The 24411-nt window shown below is 55.9% G+C and overlaps 1 protein-coding gene across 16 annotated transcripts in view; it reads right to left on the bottom strand.

Annotated features, from left to right (window-relative positions):
• The window catches only part of MYO18A (myosin XVIIIA), a 101714-nt gene that overhangs the window by 44551 nt on the left and 32752 nt on the right, over positions 1-24411 (bottom strand). For 7 of the 16 annotated variants that reach the window (XM_043479225.1, XM_043479258.1, XM_043479235.1 and 4 more), the window contains exons 3-7: positions 3829-3864; positions 1474-1561; positions 1158-1264; positions 858-1034; positions 298-511 (exon numbers count right to left, since the gene is read on the bottom strand). In XM_043479225.1, coding sequence (XP_043335160.1) covers positions 298-511; positions 858-1034; positions 1158-1264; positions 1474-1561; positions 3829-3864 — 622 coding nt within the window. Of the gene's footprint in view, positions 1-297; positions 512-857; positions 1035-1157; positions 1265-1473; positions 1562-3828; positions 3865-5292; positions 5371-7477; positions 8120-10496; positions 10557-12037; positions 12992-18223; positions 18338-24411 lie in introns of those variants that run through there. The other 9 variants (XM_043479252.1, XM_043479268.1, XM_043479336.1 and 6 more) reach the window with 6 other exon arrangements.

Here is a 24411-nt window from a genome sequence, read left to right as displayed (position 1 = left end):
ACTGCTCGCCCCCAGCCACGCCCCCAGAGGCCCAGGCAGAATGGGAAGCCCAGCCCGTAGCTGCTCCCCTAGTACCCAAAGGCTGTTACTCACATCAGGACTGCTGGGGACAGAGGGGTTTTGAGGACAGAGAGGCCCGGGCGGAAAAGAGCTGGTATCTTGGCAGGGCCTCCATCCCCACCCCCTCTCCAGCCCCCGCCCCCTCTCCAGGCCCCGCCCCCTCCCTCCGGCCCCGCCCCCTCTCCAGCACCCCGCCCCCTCCAGCCGATTCTGTTTCCCCGGTTGCCTCTGCCTCACCAGAGAACACCTTGTTCCCGCTGGTGCCTGCGATGGTGGCCAAATATTGCACCAGATGCTGGCAGCTGGTGGTCTTGCCACTGCCACTGCTGCCCAGGAGGATGATAGACTGGTCCTGACGGCTCATGAGCATCGCCCTGTAGGCGGTCTGGGCTACTGCGTAGATGTGGGGGCCCATGTCCTCCCGCCGACATCCCTTGAACATGTGCATCACCTTGGGTGTGAGAGGGATGGAAAGAAGGGGTGGGCGCTCTTAGCTGGCCCATGTGGACAGCCCTCACCCCCAAGACCCACAACTTTCTGGGCTTTTCACTCCAAAGGAGCCAGAAGGTTCGGAGGCTAAGGTCATGCATGGAAATGCAGATACCAGTCAAGTCCTGGCCTCTGTGTGAGGTTGGGGGGAGGGGGGTGGCTTCTGTCCCCATCTCTGGAAATGACTCCTGTCCCCAAGGTCACTGTGAGTGTGGACAGGAGCCCTGTGGGATGCCAAGTGAGAGAGGCAGAGCCGGGGAAGGTGGGCAAGGTGGGGAGGTGGAGGGTGGTGGGTCAGTGGGGCGCACCTTCTCCGAGTACACGGCCGGGGCCCCTCGGGGACTGAGGACCAGCAGGCTGGGGCCAGCGTACGTGTGCAGCAGGCTGGCCCCGTGGCGCTGGCGCAGCGTGTGCAGGACACTAGACTCGTTGAGGTACACCAGCGAGGCCAGATCCTCCAGACGGTCGCAGGAGGGAGCGTTGGCCTGCGGGATGGGACAGACAGGTGGGCACCGACGAAGCAGCAGATCTGGTCGGCCGCACCAGCAGACAGCCTGCCCAGCCCAGCACGGCCCCCCTCTGGTGCCCTCCACCAGCCTCCGGCGAACCTTCTCCACGTCATCCTCATCCACGTCCAGGACAGCCCCGTCGTGGTCAAGCTTCACACGCAGCTTCCCCTCGGGCAGGCTGAGCTCCTTGGATTTGAGCTGAGTGGCTGGAGAGCAGGGACAGACAGACAGACATGGGCCTGGGAAGCCGTGGCAGTCCTCTCTGGACCCTTCATGGTCCTGCCTTCTCCTGGCTGTGCTACCAGCCTCTCCCCGCGCACCATCCAGCCCTGGCCAGACCCAGAGGCCCACCAGCCGCCCAGTCCTGAAACCAGAGAGGCCCAGGCACCTGCCCCCTGGGCCTCCCCAGACTCACCCAGCGAGAAGCCATCCTTATGGACGAGCCACACCTTCTCTGTCTCATACCAGGCCTCCTCAGCTGCAATCTGCTCTTCTGTCTTCACCTGCCAGAGGGAGGGGAAGGACAGAGAGTCAGAGCCTGTTCTGGAAAGCAGGCAGGGACAGCGGGAGAGGAGATGCGTGACAGGAGGGGCTTCTGGACGAGCCACTGGGTGAAGGGGATAAGAGACATCAGAGATGTCAGAGAAGAAGGCGGGGGAGTCAGGAGCTGGTGGTGGGTGGTCCTGAGGAGCCCTGAGGACAAGGACACAGGACTAGGGACCCTGCCATCCCTGAGAGTCTGGAAAGACAGGGACACGTGGTGGGTGTGCCCAGGAGACAGCAGATCCCAGGAGAGCAAATCACCAGCTGCCCTCCTGCCCCCTCCCCGCGAAGCCTGGACCATCAGTATTCTGCGCCCCCAGCCCTCACCCTGGGCTGCAGCTGCTGTGACCTCACAGGCCCAGCTTCTCCATCATCACCTGACAGGCCCTCCTTCACCAAGCGGGGAAAAGGCATGTGCTCAAGATCTGAGAATGTCTCCCGGGGACTCAGTGCAAACTGATGGGACGGTCTGGAGTCCCACCCTCGTCCCTGGCCTCCCCCCAGAGGATGCTCTCCTGGCAGGGGCTGTGTTCAGATGCACACGCCAGCATACTGTGCCCCCTCCATGCCTCCTCAGAAGGGGCCCAGACCCATATGGATGTGCTGAGGCCATACAAGGGCATGAAGCAGCGTGGCTGGGGACATGAGGCGGGGGCGGGGGCAGCACTGCTCTGTCAAATATAGGAAGAAACATGCATGCCACACGAATGGACATGGACATGGGTATAAAGGGGCTGGGAGCCCCTGGAGGCCCAGGTGGTCACCAGTCAGAAAGAAGCATTCACAGGCACTGTCAGGGCATGGGGCTGCCAAACCTGGCATCCCCTAAGACGACCTGAGCTGGGCAGAAATGGTGCCTGGGGGAGCTGGGCAAACGGGAGAGGTGCTCAGCTCCCACGGCCCATCAGGGTCCTTTTGTCTTGTGGGCAAAAGGGCAGCAGGATTCATCCAGTGGCCTCGTGGGGAGATGGTCACCGCCCCCCATGGCATGAGGAGTCCTCAAACTAGCCCTAACCCCCAGCTCTCTGGGGGTCCCCAGCTCAGAGGTATAATTAGTCTCTTAGAGTCCCCTACCCTCACGAGGCCTCTGGCCAACATATTGACACTGCTCTGTGATACTGATCTTCTGGGTGAGGGATCAGAAAGGACAAGGGCAAATAATAACAATAAGTATTTTCTCTATTACATTTCTTGGAGCTGAAAGAAAAAGATCTGTGTCCTACTCCCAGGGTAGACTCCAGCTTCAGATCACTCCCTTTCCCTTGCTTCAGCCCTCCCAGGCTATAGAGTCAGAAGGCTGGCTAACACAGTGGTCTCTAGACTCTGCACATTGTGGACTGGTGAAATTACCCCTCAAACAGGAGGATCACCACCATGGGGCTGCCAGCATTTTAATAAGACATCTTTTAAAAAAGGCTAGATATTTATATTTGAAAAAGATTGGCTTTATAAAACAAAATTACTTTCTAAAAAAAATCATGAGACAGGTGAAACATTTGTCTTGAATGGGCACGTTGTAGGGGTCAGATGTTTGGCAACTGATGACATCAAAGGATAAGGGCCTCTAACTAACTCAACGAAGTCCTTTAGGGCTAATCCGAAGAGAGGTTCCCACACTGGCCAGCAGGGGGAGACAGAGGAGGCACTTCTTCAGGCTCCAGAGTGGGGGTGGGGGCAGAGGTGTGGGGGGTGGGGGCGCCGGGTAGAGATTAGGCCTTTTCAGCTGTCTCTACCCAGAGCTGGAGCCACAGGAGACTCGGGTTCCAGACTCTTCCCTGGGCCGGGAAGATCCCCCGGAGGAAGGCATGGCAACCCACTCCAGTATTCTTGCCTGGAGAATCCCATGGACAGAGGAACCTAGAGGGCTACAGTCCACAGGGTCACACAGAGTCGGACACGACTGAGCAAAGACACACACCCAGAGACAGCAGAAACTGAAACAGCTAGGAACCAACACTCTGGCCAGGCCCTTGGGCTTCAGTGGATGAGAACCTCACACCACAGAGGCCTAGACATTCCTCCAGGGCTGGACACAGAGCAGCGGCCCTAAGTCCAGCTCCTGGCATCGCCTCCCCCGGGGGGTCCCCCCAGATACCGGCTGGGAACCAGAAGGGGAAAGAGGCCTTACACTCCAACACGAGGCCCGAGCACAGACGCCAGCCCAGGTAAAGGCCGGGGGTGGCGGGTGGTCACCGGAGGGCTCCTGAGGGGGGCAGGAGTGCCCTACCTGGCTGTGGGCAGGAGAGGCGGCCTCAGGGTCCAGCTACCAGCGGCAGGCAAAGGAGAAAGAGAGAGAGAGAAGAGGGGTGAAGACAAGCAGGATGTCCACGTGTCCCCTTCAGCAAGCACCCTGGCCAAGTAGGGGGGAAGAGGGATGCAGCGCCAATAGGTGAGGGGGCTGGCTGGGGCAGGTGCATTGCACCCAGGTAAGGAGGGGCCCTGGGTGGTGAAGAAACACTTGTCACCATCAGACTCTTAGTGCAGATGCACGTCTGATAGTGCAGATGTTCCCTGCGGCAGGTGGCAGCCTCCCTGCCTCTGGCCGCAGTCTCTCCTGGTATCTAGTCCACTCTGCAACAGCCTCCTCTTCTGTGTTGCTTGGTCAGGCCACCTCACCACCCTCAGGGCCGAGACCCCTGGAATCCTGTGGTCTGATGTCCCGGGAACTGCCCAGCCTAGCTCCCCTGTAGCCACCAGACCCCAGCACGGTTGTCCCTGGCCTCCAAACACCAACCCGAGGGTGCCACTCCCCATGCCAAGGGCGGTCTTTCAGACCGCCTGTTATCCCTGCGTAGCTCATCAAACAAGACCACCAGCAGCTGGATGTCTAGGACCCCCTTTTCAAACTCCCATGGCACCCTGCACCATTCCCACCCCATAGCATTCCCACCCCACAGCATCCCCGCACCACTCCCACCCCACAGCATCCCCGCACCGCTCCCGCCCCATGGGACCCCTGCACCGCTCACACCCCACAGCATCCCCGCACCACTCCCACCCCACGGGACCCCCGCACCGCTCCCACCCCATGGGACCCCCGCACCGCTCACACCCCACAGCATCCCCGCACCACTCCCACCACACAGCATCCCCGCACCACTCCCGCCCCGCGGGACCCCCGCCCCACGGCACGCAGAGGCTGCACCTAGCCAGGTGCACCTGCCAGCTAGCTGCCCAAGGACCACAGACTGGACAGAGCCTGGGCCAGCCCCCACCTCCCCATCTCGGTCTGGTTACTCCAGGGCTTTTCTAGAGACAAAGGGGAGGCAGCCGGCCTTGGACCTTGCCTGTGAGAAATGGGCAAGGAGTTCAGAAGCCCACCTGGGTCTAGAGAATCAGGGCTTGATCCAAAAAGGAGAGTGACTGCTCCCTGCCTCACACCCACCAGGTCCTGGCACTGAGACAGGCCCTCCGGGGCAAGAGACTGGGGCCAGAGGAGCCGGCTGGATCTCCAGCCAAGAGGGGCCCCTCCCGTGGGTTCCCTGGAGGAACAGGCCTCACTCTGCTCAGACCCCCCGCCCTGCCCTTCTCTCATTTCTTCACATGGGAAGCCCACATGAGGGCCTCCAGGCCCCCAGGGAGACCCCCTTCCATGGCCGGGTGCTCCTACACACACGAACACACACAGTCTGGCCGGCAGCCCCCATAAAGGGACCAGGGACTGGGAACCACAGGTGAGAGGCAGCATTACTGGAGCTGTGAAGATCCTCTCGAGCCGCCGGTGGGCCTCCTCTGGCGGGGTCAGCCAGACCTCAGGGGCAGCTCCAGCCTAAAGGTCAAACCACCATTAGTCCTGGCCCCAGGGAACGTTAGGGGCACAGCACACCAAGCTTCTAGCTCAGGAAGCCACTGGGACCCCCGTGGGTAAGTGGAATATGGTCAGCGAGGCAAGCAAGGCACCACTTTAAGCTTTTAAGCTATCAGATGAAAATAAAAGGGCTTCCCTGTGGTCTCAGAGGTAAAGAATCTGCCTGCAATGCAGGAGTCGTAGGAGGCAGAGATTCGATCCCTGGGTTGGGAAGATCCCCTGGAGGAGGGTGTGGCAACCCACTCCAGTATTTTTGCCTGGAGAATCCCATGGACAGAGGAGCGTGGTGGGCTACAGTCCATGGGGTCACAAAGAGTTGGACATGAATAAGGCAACTTTAGCATGCACGCATGAGAATAAAAAAAAGGTGCCCGGAGCTCCAGGGTTAATTCTTTCCACCACCTTAACCCTTTCAGCTCCTAGATGACCCGTTCTCCCATGCATCCTCTGGCTCAGGCCCCAGGCCCAGGAAACACATGGCTGAACTCCAGGTCAGGGCCCCAGCCCCAACTCCACCCTAAAGAGAGGCAGGAGGCCAGAGAGCCAGAGGGAGGGCAGCCGGCCCAGGACCAGGCACATGACCCTCTCTGGCTCCTTGGAGGTTCTCCTTAGGGGCTAGCAGTTCACCTCACGACCAGCCTGTCTGGCCAAAATGTCCCTGCCAACTCCTGAGTGCCAGGTCGTCACTTCCCTGAGGCAGAATGGGCCAGGAGGGATGGGGGAGCTGCGGCTGTTCCCCTCTCAGCTCTGCAAAGCCCAGGAAGAATGGAGTGGGGAGCAAGGCGGGTCTGGGACCTCAGGAATCCTAGTGGGTAGCAGTCAGAGAGGCAGGCCTCCAGGGCCTAGGGGACAGGACAGGCCTTTGGGAAGTGCCCTGCCCCCACGTCCCCGACTGTCCCCTTCCAGCCAGAAGGAGCAGAGAGAAGCGGTAGTGAAACTTGGCATGTACCCCACTCCCCTGCGCAACCCCATGAGGCCCCAGAAGGCTCACAAAATGGCAAAACTTGAAGAGAAATGCCCCCCAACCCAAGGACCAGCCAAGCAGGCATCTTCCAGGGATGGCCGGATGGATCGTCCTCAGTCCTCCCCTGCGCCCCTCAGCTTCCTGTCCCACCCACAGGGCACTCTGTGGACAGATGGGGACCCCAGATCCAAACGGGGCCCACTGTGCTCTTTGCCACTCAGGCCTAGAGTTCCTCAAGAGTCCTGCTGCCAGAGGGGACAGCAGGGGACAGTTGTCCAGGCCTGAAGAAGCCGTGACAGCGGGGATGGCATCAACAAGCACTGTTATCAACACCACTATGTGCTCAGTCGCTCAGTCGTGGCCAACTCTCTGCGACCCCTGTGGACTGTGGCCCGCCAGGCTCCCCTGTCCATGGGATTTCCCAGGCCAGAATACTGGAGTGGGTTGCCATTTCCTTCTCCAGGGGCTCTTCCCAACTCAGGGATCGAACCTGCATCTCCTGCCCTGGCAGGTGGGTTCTTTAACACTGAGCCGGGTGATCATTTTCTCGTGGAAATAATGTGTTTGATCACGGGTTGCTGCTCATTATGTACATTGTATGACACTCCCAAATACAAAAATCACCCATTTCCAAAACACCTGTGGCCCCAAGGGCTTCAGAGGAGAGATGGTAGACTGAGGTGAACCCCATGCAACAGCGGAAGGCTCAGAGATGCTGAGGGCCCACAGGAGTGAGGGGCTGGGGGCAAGGTGTGAGCACAGGCCACCTGACCTCAGAAATTCTTTCTACCCTCGCAGCGATCTGCTAAGACTCTGAGGGGTGGCTTGGGACGTGGCGCCTCCTGCTGACACGGTGCGGGGCTCAGGGCCAGGCCCGGCCTCCCATGCAAGAGTGAGAAAAGAGCAGCTCCAGGCGGTCACCAGGGCTCCTGGGTTCTGGCGTTCAGTAAACGCAAGCCATGCAGCCCTGCCGTCGGCACGTGGCCCGGGCCCAGCTTCTTTGCAGTCATGCGGGGCTTGTGCAAAAGAGCCTGGGGAAGCTGACTGCCAGCCCTCCGTCGAGGGCAGTGCGGGGACTGGGCAGTTAGTGACACACTCGGGTACCTCCTGCTGCGCGTCGGGGACTGCTGACTTGTTCGGCTGCAATCCAGTGAGGTTCGACTTGAGATTCGGGCCAGCCGAGCCTGGGTCCGCCCGCTCTTCCGGTGGGGCCGGGGAGCCTGGTTTCCCCGAGGAGCCTGGCTCCTGGTTGGAGGGCTTCTCCGCCTTCCCAGGAGACTGCCTGCCACGCGGCTTGTGGTCCTTGCCCCGGCCCCGGGACATCAGGCTCCGCAGGCCCACGGAGAGCTCGTCTTTGGGCGCCTCCTTCTTGGCTTCGGGCTTAGGCGGAGCAGGGGGGACAGGAGGGGGTGGTGGCTTGGGGCCAGGGGCTGCCTTTTCTCCCTTCTTGCCTCGAGCCGGGTGCTCAGGGGATCGGACCCCTCTGGCCGGAGGCTCCTTGGAGCTCCCAGGCTCCTCGCCAGGCAGCACCCTGCTCACCACCTTCCTCACTGCATTCGCCACCCTCTTCCGGGACAGGCCCTGGGCCTCCTCACTGGGGCCGTCCGCTGAGGGAGCCGCCGGGCCGTTCATGGCCGGGGTGGACGCGGGGCTCTTGGCTCTCTGGGGAGGCTCGGAGGGCACAGGGCTGGTGGAAGGCTGAGGACTCTTAGATGGGCCACTGCTGCCCTTTGAGCTGCCCTCTGGCTACGGTCACACAAATACAGGGAGACATTAGCAGCAGGCCCTGTGTCCCTGCCCACCCTCCCCAGAGGAAGTAAGAGGCATACCCTCACGCCTGGTCACGGAGGAGACCTTCCATTCATTCAACAGACAACACAAGCTCCCAGAGGCCGCCCCCAGGAGACCCACGTTCTATCCTCCAGATAGAACAATTGCATCAAAGAGTTTGGCTTCTCTCTCCCATAAAGCACGGGCAGGTCACCTGCTGTCTATCTCCAGGCTGAGCTTTGAGAGGCTGGCACAGGATATCCAAAGGCCCAGGAGGCACCCCAGCGTTACGGGCTTACGTCAGGATAGCAGTCAAGCTCGGATCCAGGGAAGCCCACCCCCTCACAGCCCAAACACAGCAGAGATGCAGCACAGTGAGGCCAAACACTCATTCGCACCATTAAATCCTGCGCTTAACTCTGGGCCTTCCTGCCTCTGTGGTCCTCCTCTGACCCGGCTTGCTCAGCAGTCAGCGCCAGAGCCTGCCCATCCCAATGAAAACCACAGCCAGGAAGGAATTCTCGGGCCTTGGACATGCCAAGTCTCTTCCCTCCAGATTCCTCTGGTCTGTGGCCACCATCCGCTCCTCACCCGCGCTCTCCAGGGCTGCGGAAAACCAGTGCTGGCCCAGGAAGCTTCCACCTCAGCCTGCTTTCTGCCACTCTCCCTGCTGTTTTCCTTGTGCAAACCTCTCAAGGGCTGGAGACCTCCTGGCTCCCAGAGTGTGCATGGGGAATAAGAGAGGGCAGCTGCGGCACTCAAAGGGCTAAGCACTCAGCCCACTTCTGGGCACCCAGGAGTCCCCTGGAGACGCTGCGACATTCTGCCTGGTGGGGACAGTCTGCGGTCCCCAGGGATCACCACTGGGGCAGGGCAGACCAGGCTGGCTAGTATGGCAGGGCAGTTTCCTGCAAAGATGGCCACCCTGCCTGGGGCAGCCAGGTCAACCTAGGGGCCCCTTGCTGGTCAGGTAAGCCCCTGCCATTCATGAGATGTGCTCGAGTCCTCATTCTCCCAAACAGTGACCTTGGTTCTAGGGTATCCCTGGGTGCCAGGCTCTGAGAGGGGCTGGCAGCCACTCTGATGAAATGCAGGAAGGCGCTCAGAGCAGTGGACAGACCTCTGGCTGCCGTGTGGATTGAGACCCACGTCCTGAGCAGAGCTGAGCCAAATGACCTCAGGCCAAGCCTCTGCTGCAGGGGTGGGGAAGGGAGGCCTTGAGGAGGCCCCCTCCTCAAGCTCTTGGGTTGAGAGTGTTCAGTGGGATGTAGGGCCCTGCAGAGCTGATGTGACCCCCACTGCTGGGTCCCATGCCCCACTCCCTTCTGGTTTTCCTCCCATGCCCTCTAACTGAAGCTGATGATCACAGTGATGATGCTAGTAACTGCTAACATCATATGGAGCTTATTATGTGCCAGGCAGTCTTTTAAGCACTTGACATCTAATTCTCCCTCCAGAGCTGGCATGCTCTAAGGCCCCTCCCTCACAGATCTCAAACATATCCCTTTGAAATCACCCTGGCCTCACAGGACTGCTTACAGATCAGGTAGAAGCCATTAACACCTGGCTAATCAAATCTCCACCCAAGGAAGGGGGGCAGGGGGAGGGCAGGCACCTTCTGGGGTAACGAAGTTAGGATCTATTCCGTGACCCAGCAGTCCCGGAGCCCTGGGCGCTCCTGCCCGCTGGGCCAACAGCAGCCCTCATCTAACTGCACATCTCTCTCCCCTCTTGCCTTAAAGGTGTCCAGCTTTATTCAGGGTCTCTGTCCCTTTATTCTGCCACTGTCCCGAAGCAGAATGACTGGTGGGGGTTACGGCACCGGGTGGCTGGCGCCTACCTCCGGGTCGCCCGCACCGAGCAGCTGACGGGGTCTTGGGAAGAGAAGGCAGCAGCTGCAGTGAGATCCCTCCCCACCTCGTTTTGTGCCACCAGAGCAGGACGCAGAGGCCCAACAGCTGAGCTCTCATGTGACACTCGCCCACCTCAGAGCGATCCCACCCATGCCTCTCCGGCCCCAGAGAGTTCGGGAAACCAGGACCATAGGAAGGAATGAAGGAGAGGGGGGTTAGGGAGAGGTCCCCAACATGCCTGGCACTGCCAGCTCCTTCACACACCCTGGGTTGGCATCACATTTGCCGTTCTTCCCATCACTTTAGTGGCCTTCCCTCTAGCCACCCCACACGGGAAGGGTGTGGGAAGGCTCCAGCGGGCCTGCTGGCTCCATGGAACTGCCTCCCAGACACAGCCTGCCTGGACACACAACTCACTCACTTTCTCTCTCTTTCACACACACACACACACACACACACACACACACACACACACACACACGTCTGGGAGAACCACTTACAGCCCCTTCCTCTTTGGCAGGAGGGCCAGGCTTCGGGAGAGCTTTATCCTCCTCTTTAACCTGAGGGAGCAGACAGAAGAGGTCACTGGCAGGTCAGAGGTCAGGGTGGGGAGACACAGGAGGAAAACATCCAAGCTGTTGCTCCCTCTGAGAGGCAGAGCTCCTGAGTGCTTAGGAGTCCTGGGGCTCCGGACCTGGGCAAGTTATCCTACCCTGGGGTCAAGATTGTCCAGGGACAACTTCAAGGATGAAGCATCTCTGTGGGGGATTAAAACCACGGATCCTTTGCCTTCAGTGACCGGCCATGTGGCCCACGTAGGTTGCCTACAGAAATCCACCCATGAGAGTGACATCATGGCCTTGCTTATAGGAAGGATCCAGCGAGTTCAACTCAGGCTAAACTACAAGAGCCATTCCCAGCTCAAACAGGAGGCGGTCTGAACAAGAGCCCCCTGACCCCAGGACTGAGGTGGGGGAAGGACCCCAGTGTATGGGGTCGGCAGAGCTCAGTGTGGGGTGAACAGGCAACCCAATCAGGCTGGCCTCCAGGTCGGTACGATTTCCCCAGCACAGTCTGTGTGCCTTCCCCACCAGCCAGCGGAGCTCTGGCTGGAGACAGGAAGTCGGGCAGAGGCAGGAATGCAGGAGACCAGATATCTTCCCAACCTCAGACCCACAGAACTCTGCCAACCATGCAGTTGAGGGAGGCAACCCCAAGGTTGGGGGGTAGGGGGGAGGAAAGGAGGAAAGATGCCTGGGCTCTGGGGTCTGTGCCCAGCCTGGGAGCTGGCTGGCCTGAGTTAGAGAGGAAGAGCAGAGTCAGGGGCAGACAGCAGCGACCGTTACGTATCTGGGAAAAGAACAGACACTATGGCCGCTCTGATGGTTCTTTCAGCTCAGAGCCTGGCCCAGATCAGACCCAGAGGGCCAGGCCTCCGGTCTGGGTGAGCATTCTCCTCTCCCCCTCACTAGCATCCCTCCCTTCAAAAGCTCAGGCAGTCCCAGTGGCTTTCATTTCTCTTTTTCCCCCAGTCACTTAGGACTAGAGGAAAAAGACAGATCTGTCAGCAGGGACAGGAGAATGGGAAGGAGTCCTTTATTCCTAAAGGAAAAGATCTTAGAAATGCATCCAGAATCATTTTAATTATCCACCCAGGGGGACTCTCCGTGTGTAATCAGGGTCCAAGGCTAATTCTGAGCTCTAATTAGCAATGCCTGGGGGCACTGACCAGCGTGATGGCTGCTGCAGTTTTAAAGCTAATAGCCCACAGAGCTATTTTCAGTGGGCCCAAGCTTCAAAGTTAGCTCACACTGCCACGGACAGAGGGAAAAAGGCCATTATTCATCAGAGCGGACTCCATGACTTTAGAAATTTGGGACTGGAGCAGAGAACAGGCAGAGAGGAGCTAGTGGAGAGGAAAGGAAGGAGAGTCTAGGTCTGCACCTGACGCCCCCACAAAGGCCCATGCTACCCATCTCCCATCACACCGTGCATTAGTTCCAGGGCACACGGGTTAGAGGGTCAGCAAGTGTTCACACACCACCCAGACACACTCATCACGGCACGCAGTGCTGTCAGCTCGGGCCCAGCGATGGCCCAGACTCCCAAGTCCACTCCGTGCCCTTCATCAGCTCCAAGTCTGTCCTCCTTCTGTGTGGCTCAAGCTTGGGGCCCCGAGGGTCTTTCCCAAGTGGTGAGGCATGGCAGCCCCCTGAGATGGCTGGGACACCAGACGCAGCTCTGAGCTCAGGTCTGGATTTAGCCTGAGGCTGACTCACCGCCCCTCCCCCACCGAAGGGTTGAGTCTGCTGGAGGTCATTGCCCAGCTGGGGCCTGTGCATAGCACAAAGGCACGCGCAGGTCTGCGGCCTGAATCACCCTCTGGCCCCAGGCAGCCAACTGGCCCAGCTCCCCACTCCTGGCTCTTTCTCACCCTCCCCATCACAGACCCCAGACTCGGGGAGACCCAGTCCTGAGGCCAAAGCCTCAGAAGCCAAAGAGCCAAAGCCATTCCCAGCGGCCCCTTCACAGCAGCTCAAGTGCCCAGGGGTGAGTCAGAGCAGCGGCGGGGTGCAGAGGGCGTGAGGGGTTAACTTGGAGGGGCACCCGTGGGACAAAAGGCAGCTCGGCTTACCAGAGGTGGAGCTCAGGGGAGGAGCATGACCCAGCAGAGGAGCCCATCCAGGCAGGAAGAGGGAGTTCACGCCCCACCCCCGCCCCCTGGTCCTTCTACCCAACCCCCCAATACACATGCCCCAGTCCATCGCCAGGTCCCAAAGCTCCCTCTCCCACCAGCCAGTCTCCTGCCTGCACACACCATGCCAAGCACAGAGGAAAAAAAGCACAAAGATTTTGAAATATAACTTTCCTTTTGCTCCCAGAAGGCAAACCTTGATGAAAAGGCCATGGTGCCGAAAGCAGCCCACACCCTGGGTCAGAGAAGAAATGAGGGCAGGCTCTCTCAGGGGCTTGGAGTCTTCCTAAAGACCAGGACCTGCCGGGACAAAGACCGTGGGCCACAGGGGAAAGGAAGAGTGGAGTGGAGGGGGAAGGATTACGAAGTTCCAAAGGTCAGAGACGGAGTAAGGAATAAAAGATTAGAGGAAAGAGAAGACAAAGTGAGGTACGGGACCTTGACCTTCCTGCCCTGGGCAGCTGTGTGTCCTTGAAAAAGCCGCTTCACCTCTCTGGGCCTCTCCGTGGAATTAGGGGATGGGCTAGTCCAGACAGTGTCTAAAGTCTTTTCTAGGTCTGGTACCCTAGGAGTTGGGGTGAGGACAGGCACATGCGTGCATGCTCTGTCGTGTCCAGCTCTTTGCAATCTCACGGATTATAACCCGCCAGGCTCCTCAGTCCATGGGATTTTCATGCAAGCCCTTAATTCAGTGAACCTGCAGGCCTGGGAACCAGGAGGGGATTAAGGAAGGACTAGGACTCCTGGGGCTTTGCCTTTTACCTGCAACTCACCAGCACCTGCCAAGGGTAGGAGGCCTGGGGAACAACAACACAGCTGCCCCGTCGGGGCGTTAGAAACCAGAGCGGGTCCTCTCGAAACTCAACAGGTGGAATCTGCCTCAGCCCAGGGAGAGGTCTCATCTCAAGAATCTGTTCAAGTCAGCAGAGTTTAAACTGGTTCATTCTTATTCTTGTTGTTGTTTAGTCACTAAGTCATGTCCGACTCTTTCGACCCCGTGGACTGTAGCCCACCAGGCTCCTCTGTCCATGGGATTCTCCAGGCAAGAATACTGGAGTGGGTTGCCATTTCCCTCTCCAGGGGATCTTCCCCACCCAGGGATCAAACCGTCATCTCCTGCATTGGCAGGCAGATTCTTGACCACTGAGCCATCAGGGAAGTTTCTACCCTACTGTCAGGTCATATTCTAGACTTTAAGTTGGCTTGTTTAATTCACTGACTCATCCTCTGATGCCCTGCTCCGGCTCTCCTGTGTGTCCAGAGAGGAGCCCGTCAGCTTCAGGCTCTGAGGACACCGGGCTGCCTCCTTGTCAGCCGCTCGGTCCTCAGGAGCATCCTTCCGACCACAGATGTAGGCTTTTCCCTGGAGGAAATTCCTTCTGTGGCTTCTGTGCTCAAGTGCCCAGATCTTCTCCTCTCTTCCTTATCACTAGATTTTAACTAAAATTAGAATCAAGAAACACCTTTGTCCCACAAAGAACAGGTAAGGAATGCAGTCCCAAAGATGGTGGCAGCATCTCTGCTATAGTCACCTGCATCTCTCTCTGCTCCTCTAGCAGAACTGAGATCTGATGGTTCTGTGGAGCAAGGGTGCCTGGGAGCAACAGCCTCTCTTCTCTGACCTGTCCTCTCACCTGTCTCTGGTGAATTCAGACATTTCCAACAACAACATTCATTACTGAACATGGAACACCTGCAATGAGAAGAGCCCTGTAAAGGTGTTTTATATGTATTTTTATATATAAATCTTATAGCCTTAGGATAGGAGAACCACTATTATTCCCATTTTACTGACGAGGAAGAAGACTCAGAGATGAAGTCACAAAGCTGGTAAGTGGTGGAGCTGGGGTTTCAACCCCAGTGGCTCCAGCTGCAAGCCTGTGCGGCTCCCTTGGAGGCCCATCTTTTCTGCTGTGTCAGGCAGGGTCGGGGGGCTGAGTCATCCTTAGTGGCCAACTCTGGTTAAGATCTGCGTCAGCATCGAGCTTCGGGAGGCCTGGGTCCAGCCAAAGCAGAGATTAAGAGGGCGGAGCTTACCAGCACTCAACGTGCCCAAACTGAGTTTCTGGACTTGCGAAGGGACCACGACCCCACCACTCTCAGGCTCTGGCCGCCACCTGCCTCTCTGGCACTCCTGGTCTCTTCTCTTCCGGGAAAGGGAGAGAAACCAAGGCTCACCAAATCCTCACTGTGGTACTCAGCACAGTGGTAGGTGCTTCATGCTCCCTCCTCACCTAATCCTCACAAAACCCCACTTTCTACGTAAGGAAATGGAGAAGGCGAGTCACGTGCTGAGGGCTCCCCAGCTGGCGGGTGGGAGCACTGCGATTCACAGCCAGGATGGATCTGGGGAGCCGCTTGTGCTGTCTAGATCACTCTCCAAACTGTGATTTCCTCATGGGCAGGACTCTGTTTTTACTCATCATACTGTGGACACTTAATAGATGTTTGCTGCCTGGCGGTCCTGCAGTGGGGGTCCTCTGCACAAACCTCTTATTCCCATCTGGTCTCTTGTGCCAGCTGTAAATTATCGAGGATAAAGCTTGTCCATCCTGATTCCCAGGGATGTAGGGAAAAACAAGGGAGGTATAATCTCTAAATTTAGCAACAATAAGTAGATAGTAAACCCAATTGCCATGGGGATGAGGGGAGGGCAGGACACTCTGAAATTGCTTAGTAGCTCTTTGCGAGCCAACAGTAGCCATCCCGTCTTCAGGAATGCATAAGCAATGAGCTGACTTAAGAGAAACCACCCCCACCCCCACCCCCACCCCAACACACACACACATACAAACCTATGCAAAGAGGCACCCTCTATAATAGCCCTAAATTGGAAAGAATTAACTGCCTAGAGTGGGAAGGGGGTCAGGTAAACTGTGCTAAATCAGTACAATCCATTGTTATGTTACCATTTAAACTAACAAATATGTGGACAATGTAGCCATATGGAAAACTCCTCCTAAAATAACATCAATCAAAAACACTAGAACCTAAATAGTAAGCAAACAGTGATCATAACAATCTTGTAAATTGTGCAAATTAGACGCAATAGAAACACTTGGTATTTATTGTGTTATGTATTTGTTACTTACTATTTATTTCTATTATAAAGATGGCAAAACAGTCCATAAAAAAGAAAAAGCGGAGGAGATAACAGCCAAAAACATTTGTTCTCAAGGGGGAGAAATCCAAGAAATGTGTGAAGAGACCCAACTACCCTCTGCCCTGAAGGCTTCCAAGGCTAGGGCAGGCTGGGTCTCACCCTCTGCATCACGAGCAGGACCATCCGCCCTTTACTTATGATCCTCTGGGTCCCTTGCAGGAGGGAACAGGTACACAAATGCCTCTAGGAGAATCAGTCCAATCACCAGGCACCCTCCAGGCATGGAGTGCTCAGCCTGGACAAATGCACTGAGGCCCAAGTGTCCATGCAAGACATCCACCCCAATGCAAGCCCCCAAGGGCAGTGGACACCCCAAGACTGAGTGCCTAAAGGAAGAGAAGATCCGCCACTTGTGACCAAGGAGCCTGGCAGCTCTCCCCTCTACCAACACGGTCCCATTTGAATGCAGAGGGTCACTCCCAGGTGACCCTCTCTCTGCTAGTCCTAACCTAGCACCAACTTATCTAAGGATGGGAGAGGAGGGTGGTGGTGTAGGGAAGAAAACCAGTAAGAACAGTTAGCCTTTACTGAGCATGTACTGAGTGCCAGGTACTGTGCTGAACCCTTGACATGCATTATCTCAGTTAATCCTCACAACACCCCCTGAAGCAGATACTAGTATGATTCCTACTTTACCGATGAGCAAAAGGAAGCTCAGAACTGACCTGTCCAAGGTCTCATGGGTTCACATAGTCAGACACGACTTAGCGACTGAACAACAACAAAGGTCTCATGGGAGCAAGCAAGTGGCTGACTGGGACGTACACCCAGGTCTGTCCTCCAGCAGGAACCTCGGAGGCTCATGTTAGGGGCCAGAAGGTAGCCCTGCCCCCTCCCTTCCTTGGTTCACCTGCGTCACTGACCTCCCATGACACCTCCTGCCAGAGCAACAGTTTGGGTAGAAAGCAGGGGTTTTCCAGAGATGGCCTTACCCCTCCACCTGCCCGTGACTGCCATAAGCTTTATACTGAGCTGCCTGGGAGGAATGGGGGGAGCGCTGCCAGGAATGCCCTCAAGGCCAGGCTGCCAGAGGAGAAAGGGGAGAAGAGTTTGGCAGGGACAGCCTGGCCCCTTCGGTCCAGCCTCCAGCAAGAGCCCTCCTCCGGCCCAGGGCGGAACAGAAAGCCGCCGAGTGCGAGGCCACCGCCGGCCGGGCCAGCCTGGAGGAAGCAGGTGCGCTGGGATGGCTTCCTGTCAGCACTGCAGTTGCAGAAGGCCCAGGCTTCCTCTTCCAACGGTCAGACCTGCTGGGGGCCCCCCTCCTCTGGGGATCCTCACTGCCTACCTACAGGGCACTTTGCCAACTGCCTGGCCATCATCGTGCATGGCCCCAAGTCTGTGACCTGGTGCCAGAGACCTGGATGCCCAAGGTGGGCAGGGGTGGGGTGGGTGGGGTGTTAAGCAGGAAGCACCCACTCCCAGGGTGTGAAGTCTCTCGGGCCCCACCCCCGGCCGCCCACACACCTCAGCGCTGCTGCCAGTGTTGAGGCTGGGGCGGGGCAGGCTCTGGGTACAGGGGGACACAAATGTTCTCGGGCACATCTCAGGCTCCTGATCCACCTCCGCCAGGCCAGCTCCTAGACTCGGCCAACTGCTGACACAACTGAAAACCTTATCCTTGATGGCCGGGAGGAGCGGCGTGGGGGGAGCAGAACACACTGGAGGCAGCTATGTCTCTCCTCACTTGCTTTTTTAAGGAACTTACTCTTCTGAAGTAATCTCTGCTAAAAAAGAGACCTGTAGAGGGGTCAGGGCATCCCCGAGATGCCATCTGTGCCCCGTTTGAGAGTCCAGTTCACAGAAATGGAGGAGGCGACGCTGAGCCCACCCTCGGGGGCTCTGAGGAGGGAGCCCTGACAAGTCCCCAAACCAGCCCTCTCAAGCCCCTCTCGTTCACCAGGAGGAAAGATGGGTGGGGGGTAGGTGGAGGGCTCTGCTGGCAACGCAAACCAGGGATAGGACTTCCAAAGGCCTGGGAGATGCTGGGGTTCTGGGCTTTGGGAGGAAATAGCATTCCCAGGAATGAAAGCCTGGAGCACTCACAGTTTGTGGGGAAGGCGTGTCCCAGCAGGTGGGGTGACTGATACAGTCCCTGGACCCTGAGGTTTAGAGGATGGTGCCCCCTCCCAAACTCCCGAAGTCATGAGTCAGGCCCAGGAGTCCCTGCCCCTCGCCTTTGAGAGGCAGAGGCTTCGGGGATGAAGGATTCCCTCCCCACCAAGAGGCCAAGAGAGGAGCCTGACCCCTCCCTCCCCACCTACTTTAGCCACATCGAGGGAAACGACAAAAAGGCCCCTCCTTTCCTAAATGAGGAAACAGCGTGAGGAGTCTGGGACGTTTCCGGGGTGGGGGGTCAGAGGGACACTCACCCGCATGGCCTGGCCTGGAGCAGCCCAGAGCAAGGAGCCTCCTCTCCGATGCTGCTCCGTTAGCGGCTCAAAATAGCGCTGGCAGCGGCCCCGCCCCTGTTCCCCTCCCTCTCCCCAGGCCCCTCCCGGCCGGAGCTGCCCAACCCCGGCCAGAGCCAGTCGGGGAGAGGGAGAGATTGAGTGGCCTGGCCGGGAGGACTGCGGGAACCAGGTATGCTGGGAGGCAGAGGGGGGATACGGCGTGCCTGGAGGAAGAGGAGGAGGCTCTCAGGGGAAGGACGTGGGGGGGGGGCAGAGGTGTTGGGAGGGCTAGGGGCAAGGGACAGGGAGGGGGAGACTTTCCGACTGACACACACCCAGGCTCCCGACAGCTGAGCTGATATGGCCCCTAAAAATAGCAGAGGAATTTGAGACCTGCAGCCCCCCAGCCCCCCAGGCCAGGATCAAGATGAGCACATGCGTGTTCGTGTACATACGTACACACACACACACACACACCCTAGCAAGCATGAACACTCGATCACAACACAGTGTTCTTGAGAACGCGTAATCACAGGCTCACCCCAGCCATCTAATGACTGCGGCAGAGGCCAAGACAACCACTAACGTCACCTCCGATACAACAGCAGCAGACACACACAGGGCCCGCTGCACGCTGCGCCCAGACAGCAGCCGCACAGCCATCCTGTAAAGTCCAGCAGGAGCAGAGACCCGCACGATCCGTCTGAGGCCCACTGTGGCCGCCTCCCTGTTATAAATACACCGGGGACGTGCATGGAATTGACTGCACGATCTGTGTAGACATCCCTCTCCCCCACACCGCCAGCGACTGAGGAGGGTGGGGCTGGTGGGGTGGGGTGGGTGGGCCTTGGCCCTGCAGGCAGAGGAAACTGTGGGTGTCTGGCTGATGAGCAAGGGCTGCAGTGAGAGGCCAGTGCTCCACATGAAGAGAGTTAGTATTCCAGGGTGCCCAGACCAGGGCTGGGGACACCCAGGAGGCCGAAATGGGGGCTGGGAGCAGGTGGGAAGGAGCCAAGAGACAGCTCTTCTGAAGCTTTCTCAGACGCTGTCAGCTCTGCAGAATAAAGGAAACAGTTGTCGCCTCCCTCTTCCTCTCCAGGAAGAGCAAGGGTGGGGTGAGCGTGGGGGTGCGAAGAAGCCTGAACAGAGCTGTCACCTAACCAGGGCCCAGCAGTGGGTCTGGAGACCCCGGCCTGTCATCCTGGCTGCTCCAGTGAGCCCAGTAGGCCCTGTGAAGAGGCTGCTAAGCACTGCCCAAGAAGACCAAAGCCCAGCTCCACCTCCTACCTGCCACTCACTGTACCAGCCGTCAGGACCGGGCTCCCCAGGTGGTGCTAGTGGTAAAGAACCCGCCTGCCAATGCAGGAGATGTAAGAGATGTGAGTTTGATCCCTGGGTCGGGAAGATCCCCTGGAGGAGGCAGGGCAACCTACTCCAGTATTCTTGGCTGGAGAATTCCACGGACGGAGGAACCTGGCAGACTACAGTCCATTGGGTTGAAAAGAGCCGGACATGACTGAAGCGCTTTAGCACTCAAGCTCTGCTTTCTAGGGAGGGGGCTTCCCAGGTGGCTCAGTGGTAAAGAACCTGCCTGCCGATGCAGGAGATCCAGATTTGATCCCTGGGTCAGGAAGATCCCTTGGAGAAGGAAATGGCAACTTACTCCAGTATTCTTGCCTGGGAAATCCCATGGACAGAGGAGCCTGGCGGGCTACAGTCCATGGGGTCCCAGAGTCGGACACGACTGAGCAACTAAACCACCACTGCTTCCTAGGGAATGGTATGTCCTCCTGGGAAGATGATCTGGCCCCTCAGGGACACATGCCATGTCACAGGTCTCTGCACCTCCAGGGCTTTCTTGACACAATGATGCCAACCTCGGCAGCAAGCCGAAAACCCCTGTGGGACTTTAAAGATGCCGACACCTGTATCCCACCACTTCCTCCCAGTTTCTGATTTGATTGGTCTGGGAGGGCAGCCCGGACACTGGGATTTTTAAAAGCTCCCCAGGTGATTCCTATACGCAGCCACAGCTGAGAGTTGCTTGATTGGAGGGTCAACATAAGGCCTAGGGCAGAGGTGCCTGTTTGTTAAATCAATGAGAGAGTAGGTGAATAAAGGACTAAATGATTTAGCTGTGCAACCATAGGCAGGTGACTTAAATTTCCGTCATCTGCGAAACGAGGATTAGGCTGAAACCTCAGTTGGTGAAATGGCTTTGGTTTTCAAAATGTGGTCCCCAGCCTGGCAGGATCAACATCACCTAGGAACTTGTTAGAAATGTAAATTTGAGAGTTGCACCCCAGGCCTACTGAATCAGAAACTCTGGATAGGCGACCCAGCATCTATGGTTTTACCAGCCCTCCAAGTGATTCTGAGAATCACTGCTTTAAAGGAATTATTCACAGTATACTGTGCTTAACTCAGTGAGACCTCCAGAGTCAGACTGTCTGGTTCAATCTTGGCTCCTCCATGCAGTAAACTACACAACTTAACTCTGTGCTTCCATTTCTTCACCTGTAAAATGGGGAGAAAAACAGTGCCTACCACATAGGGTTATTGCAGGGATTAAATGAAGTGGGACTTGCAAAGCCCATATGTTTTCAGTAAGTTTTAACAATTATTATCTATCTGTGATCATTAGGGGGAGAAAAGGGACATCACAAGCAAAATTTCCAGGTAACTGAAGTCTACCCCCTTTAAGGGACAAAATAGTTTCTATTTTAAGTAGTTTTCTCAATTCTGTGACTACTTAAAAATCATAAAAATAAGAGACTTTTTATAGACTCTCAAAATTTCTTTAGTTAAAATACTCTGGAAGGGAAAGTGTTAGTCTCTCAGTTGCGTCCAACTCTTTGTGGCCCTATGGACTGTAGCCCACCAGTCTCCTATGTCCATGGGATTCTCCAGGCAAGAACACTGGAGTGGGCTGTCATTCCCTTTTCCAGGGAATCTTCCCTTCTCCAGAGATGGTACCCGGGTCTCCTGCACTGGAGGAAGATTCTTTACTGTCTGAGGCACAGAAGTCATCGCAAACACCTTAAACTCTGTAAGCTCCTGACTTACAACCTGGCTTCAGCCTCATCGATGCCCCAAACCACTCTCCGAGGGCACCAGGCCCGTCTCGGCACTGCAGCCAGCGTGAAGCCTCGCTCTAGCCCCCTGGCTTCCGACGCCCTTTGTGTCTGTCTGTGTATCTGCTGTTCGTTCGGTTCCTTGTCCCCTACCTCTGCTGTCAACTCCGCCTGTCAGCGTGCCCGTCTCCAGCAGTCTCACCTCCTTCTGACATGCTGTTTCTGCCAAAGGCTGTAAAACCGGATAACCAAGCCTGACAGAAGAGGCCAGAGCAGAACCAGCGGGATGTCGGCGAGCCTGCAGCCTCTGCTGGGAGTGAAGGGCTTGGGCTTTCACACACAGACTGGGTGTTCTCTATTTTGGCTGCGTGAGAACCTTCGGGGCTCCCCTCCCCTTCAGCAGGGTCCTGGAAGCTTCTGGGTGACTGAGGGTCACTTGATCTGCACAGTCTTCTTCTGACTTCCTGGTAACCATAGAGGCCCATCCACTCCGAGGTTCTGCTCATGACTAGGTCCTGTCTATTCTGTCTCTGCGATGCTTGGTGTTACGGACGGGGACCCTCTCGGAGCAGTTTCACTTCCCTTCGTGAGAAGGACGACCTCTTCATTCTGAGGGGGAGGCTGGGGCCCTGGTAACCTGCTCAGCTTCACACATAACCACGGCTGGTCCCTCTGCGGCTCAACGCTCAGCACTGTTACGGGGCCTGGTCCTTACACCTGCCCTACGGCTCTGGGGGGCCACGCAATCACTCCCACAGCTAGCCAGACCTCCAAGGACAGCACGCCAGGCTCTCACTCTCTCAGACAAGACCGCAGGCCCTCATCAACCTCAGAGCCTCTACTTCTGAAAGCCTCTCCACCAGCCTCTCCACCTTCCCAACCCTCCCCATTTCTCCAAGTCCATCTCGAGTCCCACCTCCTTCACGAAGCTGTTCCTAAAACCCAAGGCCTGCACGGTGCAGTAGTGCACAAACCGAATCTTAGCTCAGCCTCTTTTTTTTTTTTGCAGTCTGACCTAAGGGGAAGTTCCTTCTTCAACTTCCCACTTTTTTGCCTTATAGTATACTTATCTTATTGGGTTGCTGTGAGAATTGAAAAAAATAGTACGTGGAAAGCACCTAGGTCTGGCAAATTAGGTCTGGCAAATGGTCGATAGTGATTAAATTATTACTAAAAACTACAGCGTTCACTGTCTATACATAAATATTAATATCACCGCTCATGCATGGTGATTCTTGAATATACTCAGCACGGTGCTTAGTCACATACTTGGGAGTCACACATCACGTGGGGTTAGATTCTCTAAAGTCAACATGTAAGACAAAAATAGAATATAGTCAAAATTACTCTTAAAAATCCCTTAACTTGCTCACAAAATACAGTACACATGCTTTTGTATATACCATCCTTATATGTGAAAGCATTATATACACAGTGAAGTAGACAAAATACAATGTTTATAATTTCAGACTACAAGTAATACAGTTTCCTACACAACCACATACAGGTATCCTCTGCTTTTTGAAAGTTTGCTTTATACCACTTAGCTTTACAGAAGACCTACATTAGTCTCCGCTTCCGACAAGCAAAAGAAATCTGAAGAGGATGTTCGCTTTTACAGAAAAAAAATGCTATAAAAGCAAAAGCTGTGTCCAGCGTTCGTTTTGCAGCAAGCGTTTTAGAGGTGGCACACACCCTGGGCAACCCTGCCAAGCTCCTTCCCCAGGAACCACACTCAGCCTCTCAGCATCAAATCACCATAGCTTTGAACTGAATCTGTATCTGTGCTTTATGATTTTGTAATGCATCCATTAGCAAAATGTGCCCTAAGGTAATTGCTTCTTCACTTTACACCACTTCATCTTCCAAAAGGTTTCATAGGAAAGCTCTACTTTTTGCACTGGTGTGTGTGTGTGGTGGGGTGCTGGTGAGCTGTATTTGAATTTATTGAATTTTAATGAGTGAATATATGCCATGACCAAACTGATATTTTGATGGTAATACATTTGTGTCATATGTTTAAGCATTCTTCTCTCCCTGGAGAACAAGAACATTTCCTACTTCCTTTAGAGACCATCCCACCCTCTAGAACTAGGCACATAGTAGGTGTTCAGTAAATACCCACTGGATTTAACCAACTGAACCAACTGATCTGAAAGGTAATTGTGCAACTTGTTGTTTAGTTGCTAAGTCGTTCCTAACTCTTTTGCAACCTTATGGACTATAGCCCACCAGGATCCTCTGTCCGTGGGATTTCCCAGGCAAGAATACTGGAGTGGGTTGCCTTTTCCTTCTCCAGGGGATCTTCCCAGACCGGAGATTGGACCTGCATCTCCTGCATTGGCAGGAGGATTCCTTACTACTGAGCCACAAGGAAAGCCTAAATGTGCCATTAGCTGTGGAAAAAAGAATGAGGACCAAAGGAATTTCTAGACAGAGTAACAAGTTCAACTACCCTGCTCTCCCACATTGGTAGCGTTGGATGAGTGAACGGTCCTTGACTCTGTTTTGGGCACTGGGCCAGACAAAGCGGCGGAGCAGAGCTGGGCAGGCTAGGCAGGAGGCTCTGAGGAGTAAGTGGTTTACTTGTGAAACTAGTATTGACATGTAATACCTCAAGGTGAACACTGTGGGGAAGCACAATGCCTGTTTTGGGTTTTTTGTTTTTTTGTTTGTTTCATTCTCTAAGCACTAGACTGTGAATTTCTTGAGGCTGGTTTAGAGGGAGATAGTTTGTAAAACATTGAGACTGAGTTTCTAATTAACGTATTAATGAAAGAATACTGCTCTGACCCCATTTGTCTTTGTCATCCCCTTTTAATCAGAACTCAAAAAAAGAAAAAGGCTATAAGCACTGTCTCCATAAATGGATACTAACTGTGTTGTATCCATTGTATTATTACTAATTGCAAGTTATAAAATGTCACTAATAGGACTCTTGGCCTGCCACCTGGCACTAGTGGTAAAGAACACACCTGCCAATGCAAGAGATGTAAGAGAGGTGGGTTTGATCCCTGGGTCAGGAAGATCCCCTGAAGGAGGGTATGGCAACCCACTCCAGTATTCTTGCATGTAGCCCACTGTGGGCTACAG

Source organism: Cervus canadensis, chromosome 1, assembly GCF_019320065.1.
Source record: "Cervus canadensis isolate Bull #8, Minnesota chromosome 1, ASM1932006v1, whole genome shotgun sequence".
NCBI classification, from domain to species: domain Eukaryota; kingdom Metazoa; phylum Chordata; class Mammalia; order Artiodactyla; family Cervidae; genus Cervus; species Cervus canadensis.
Note: the sequence above shows the minus strand (reverse complement) of the source record. Positions and strands in the feature narration are given on the sequence as shown.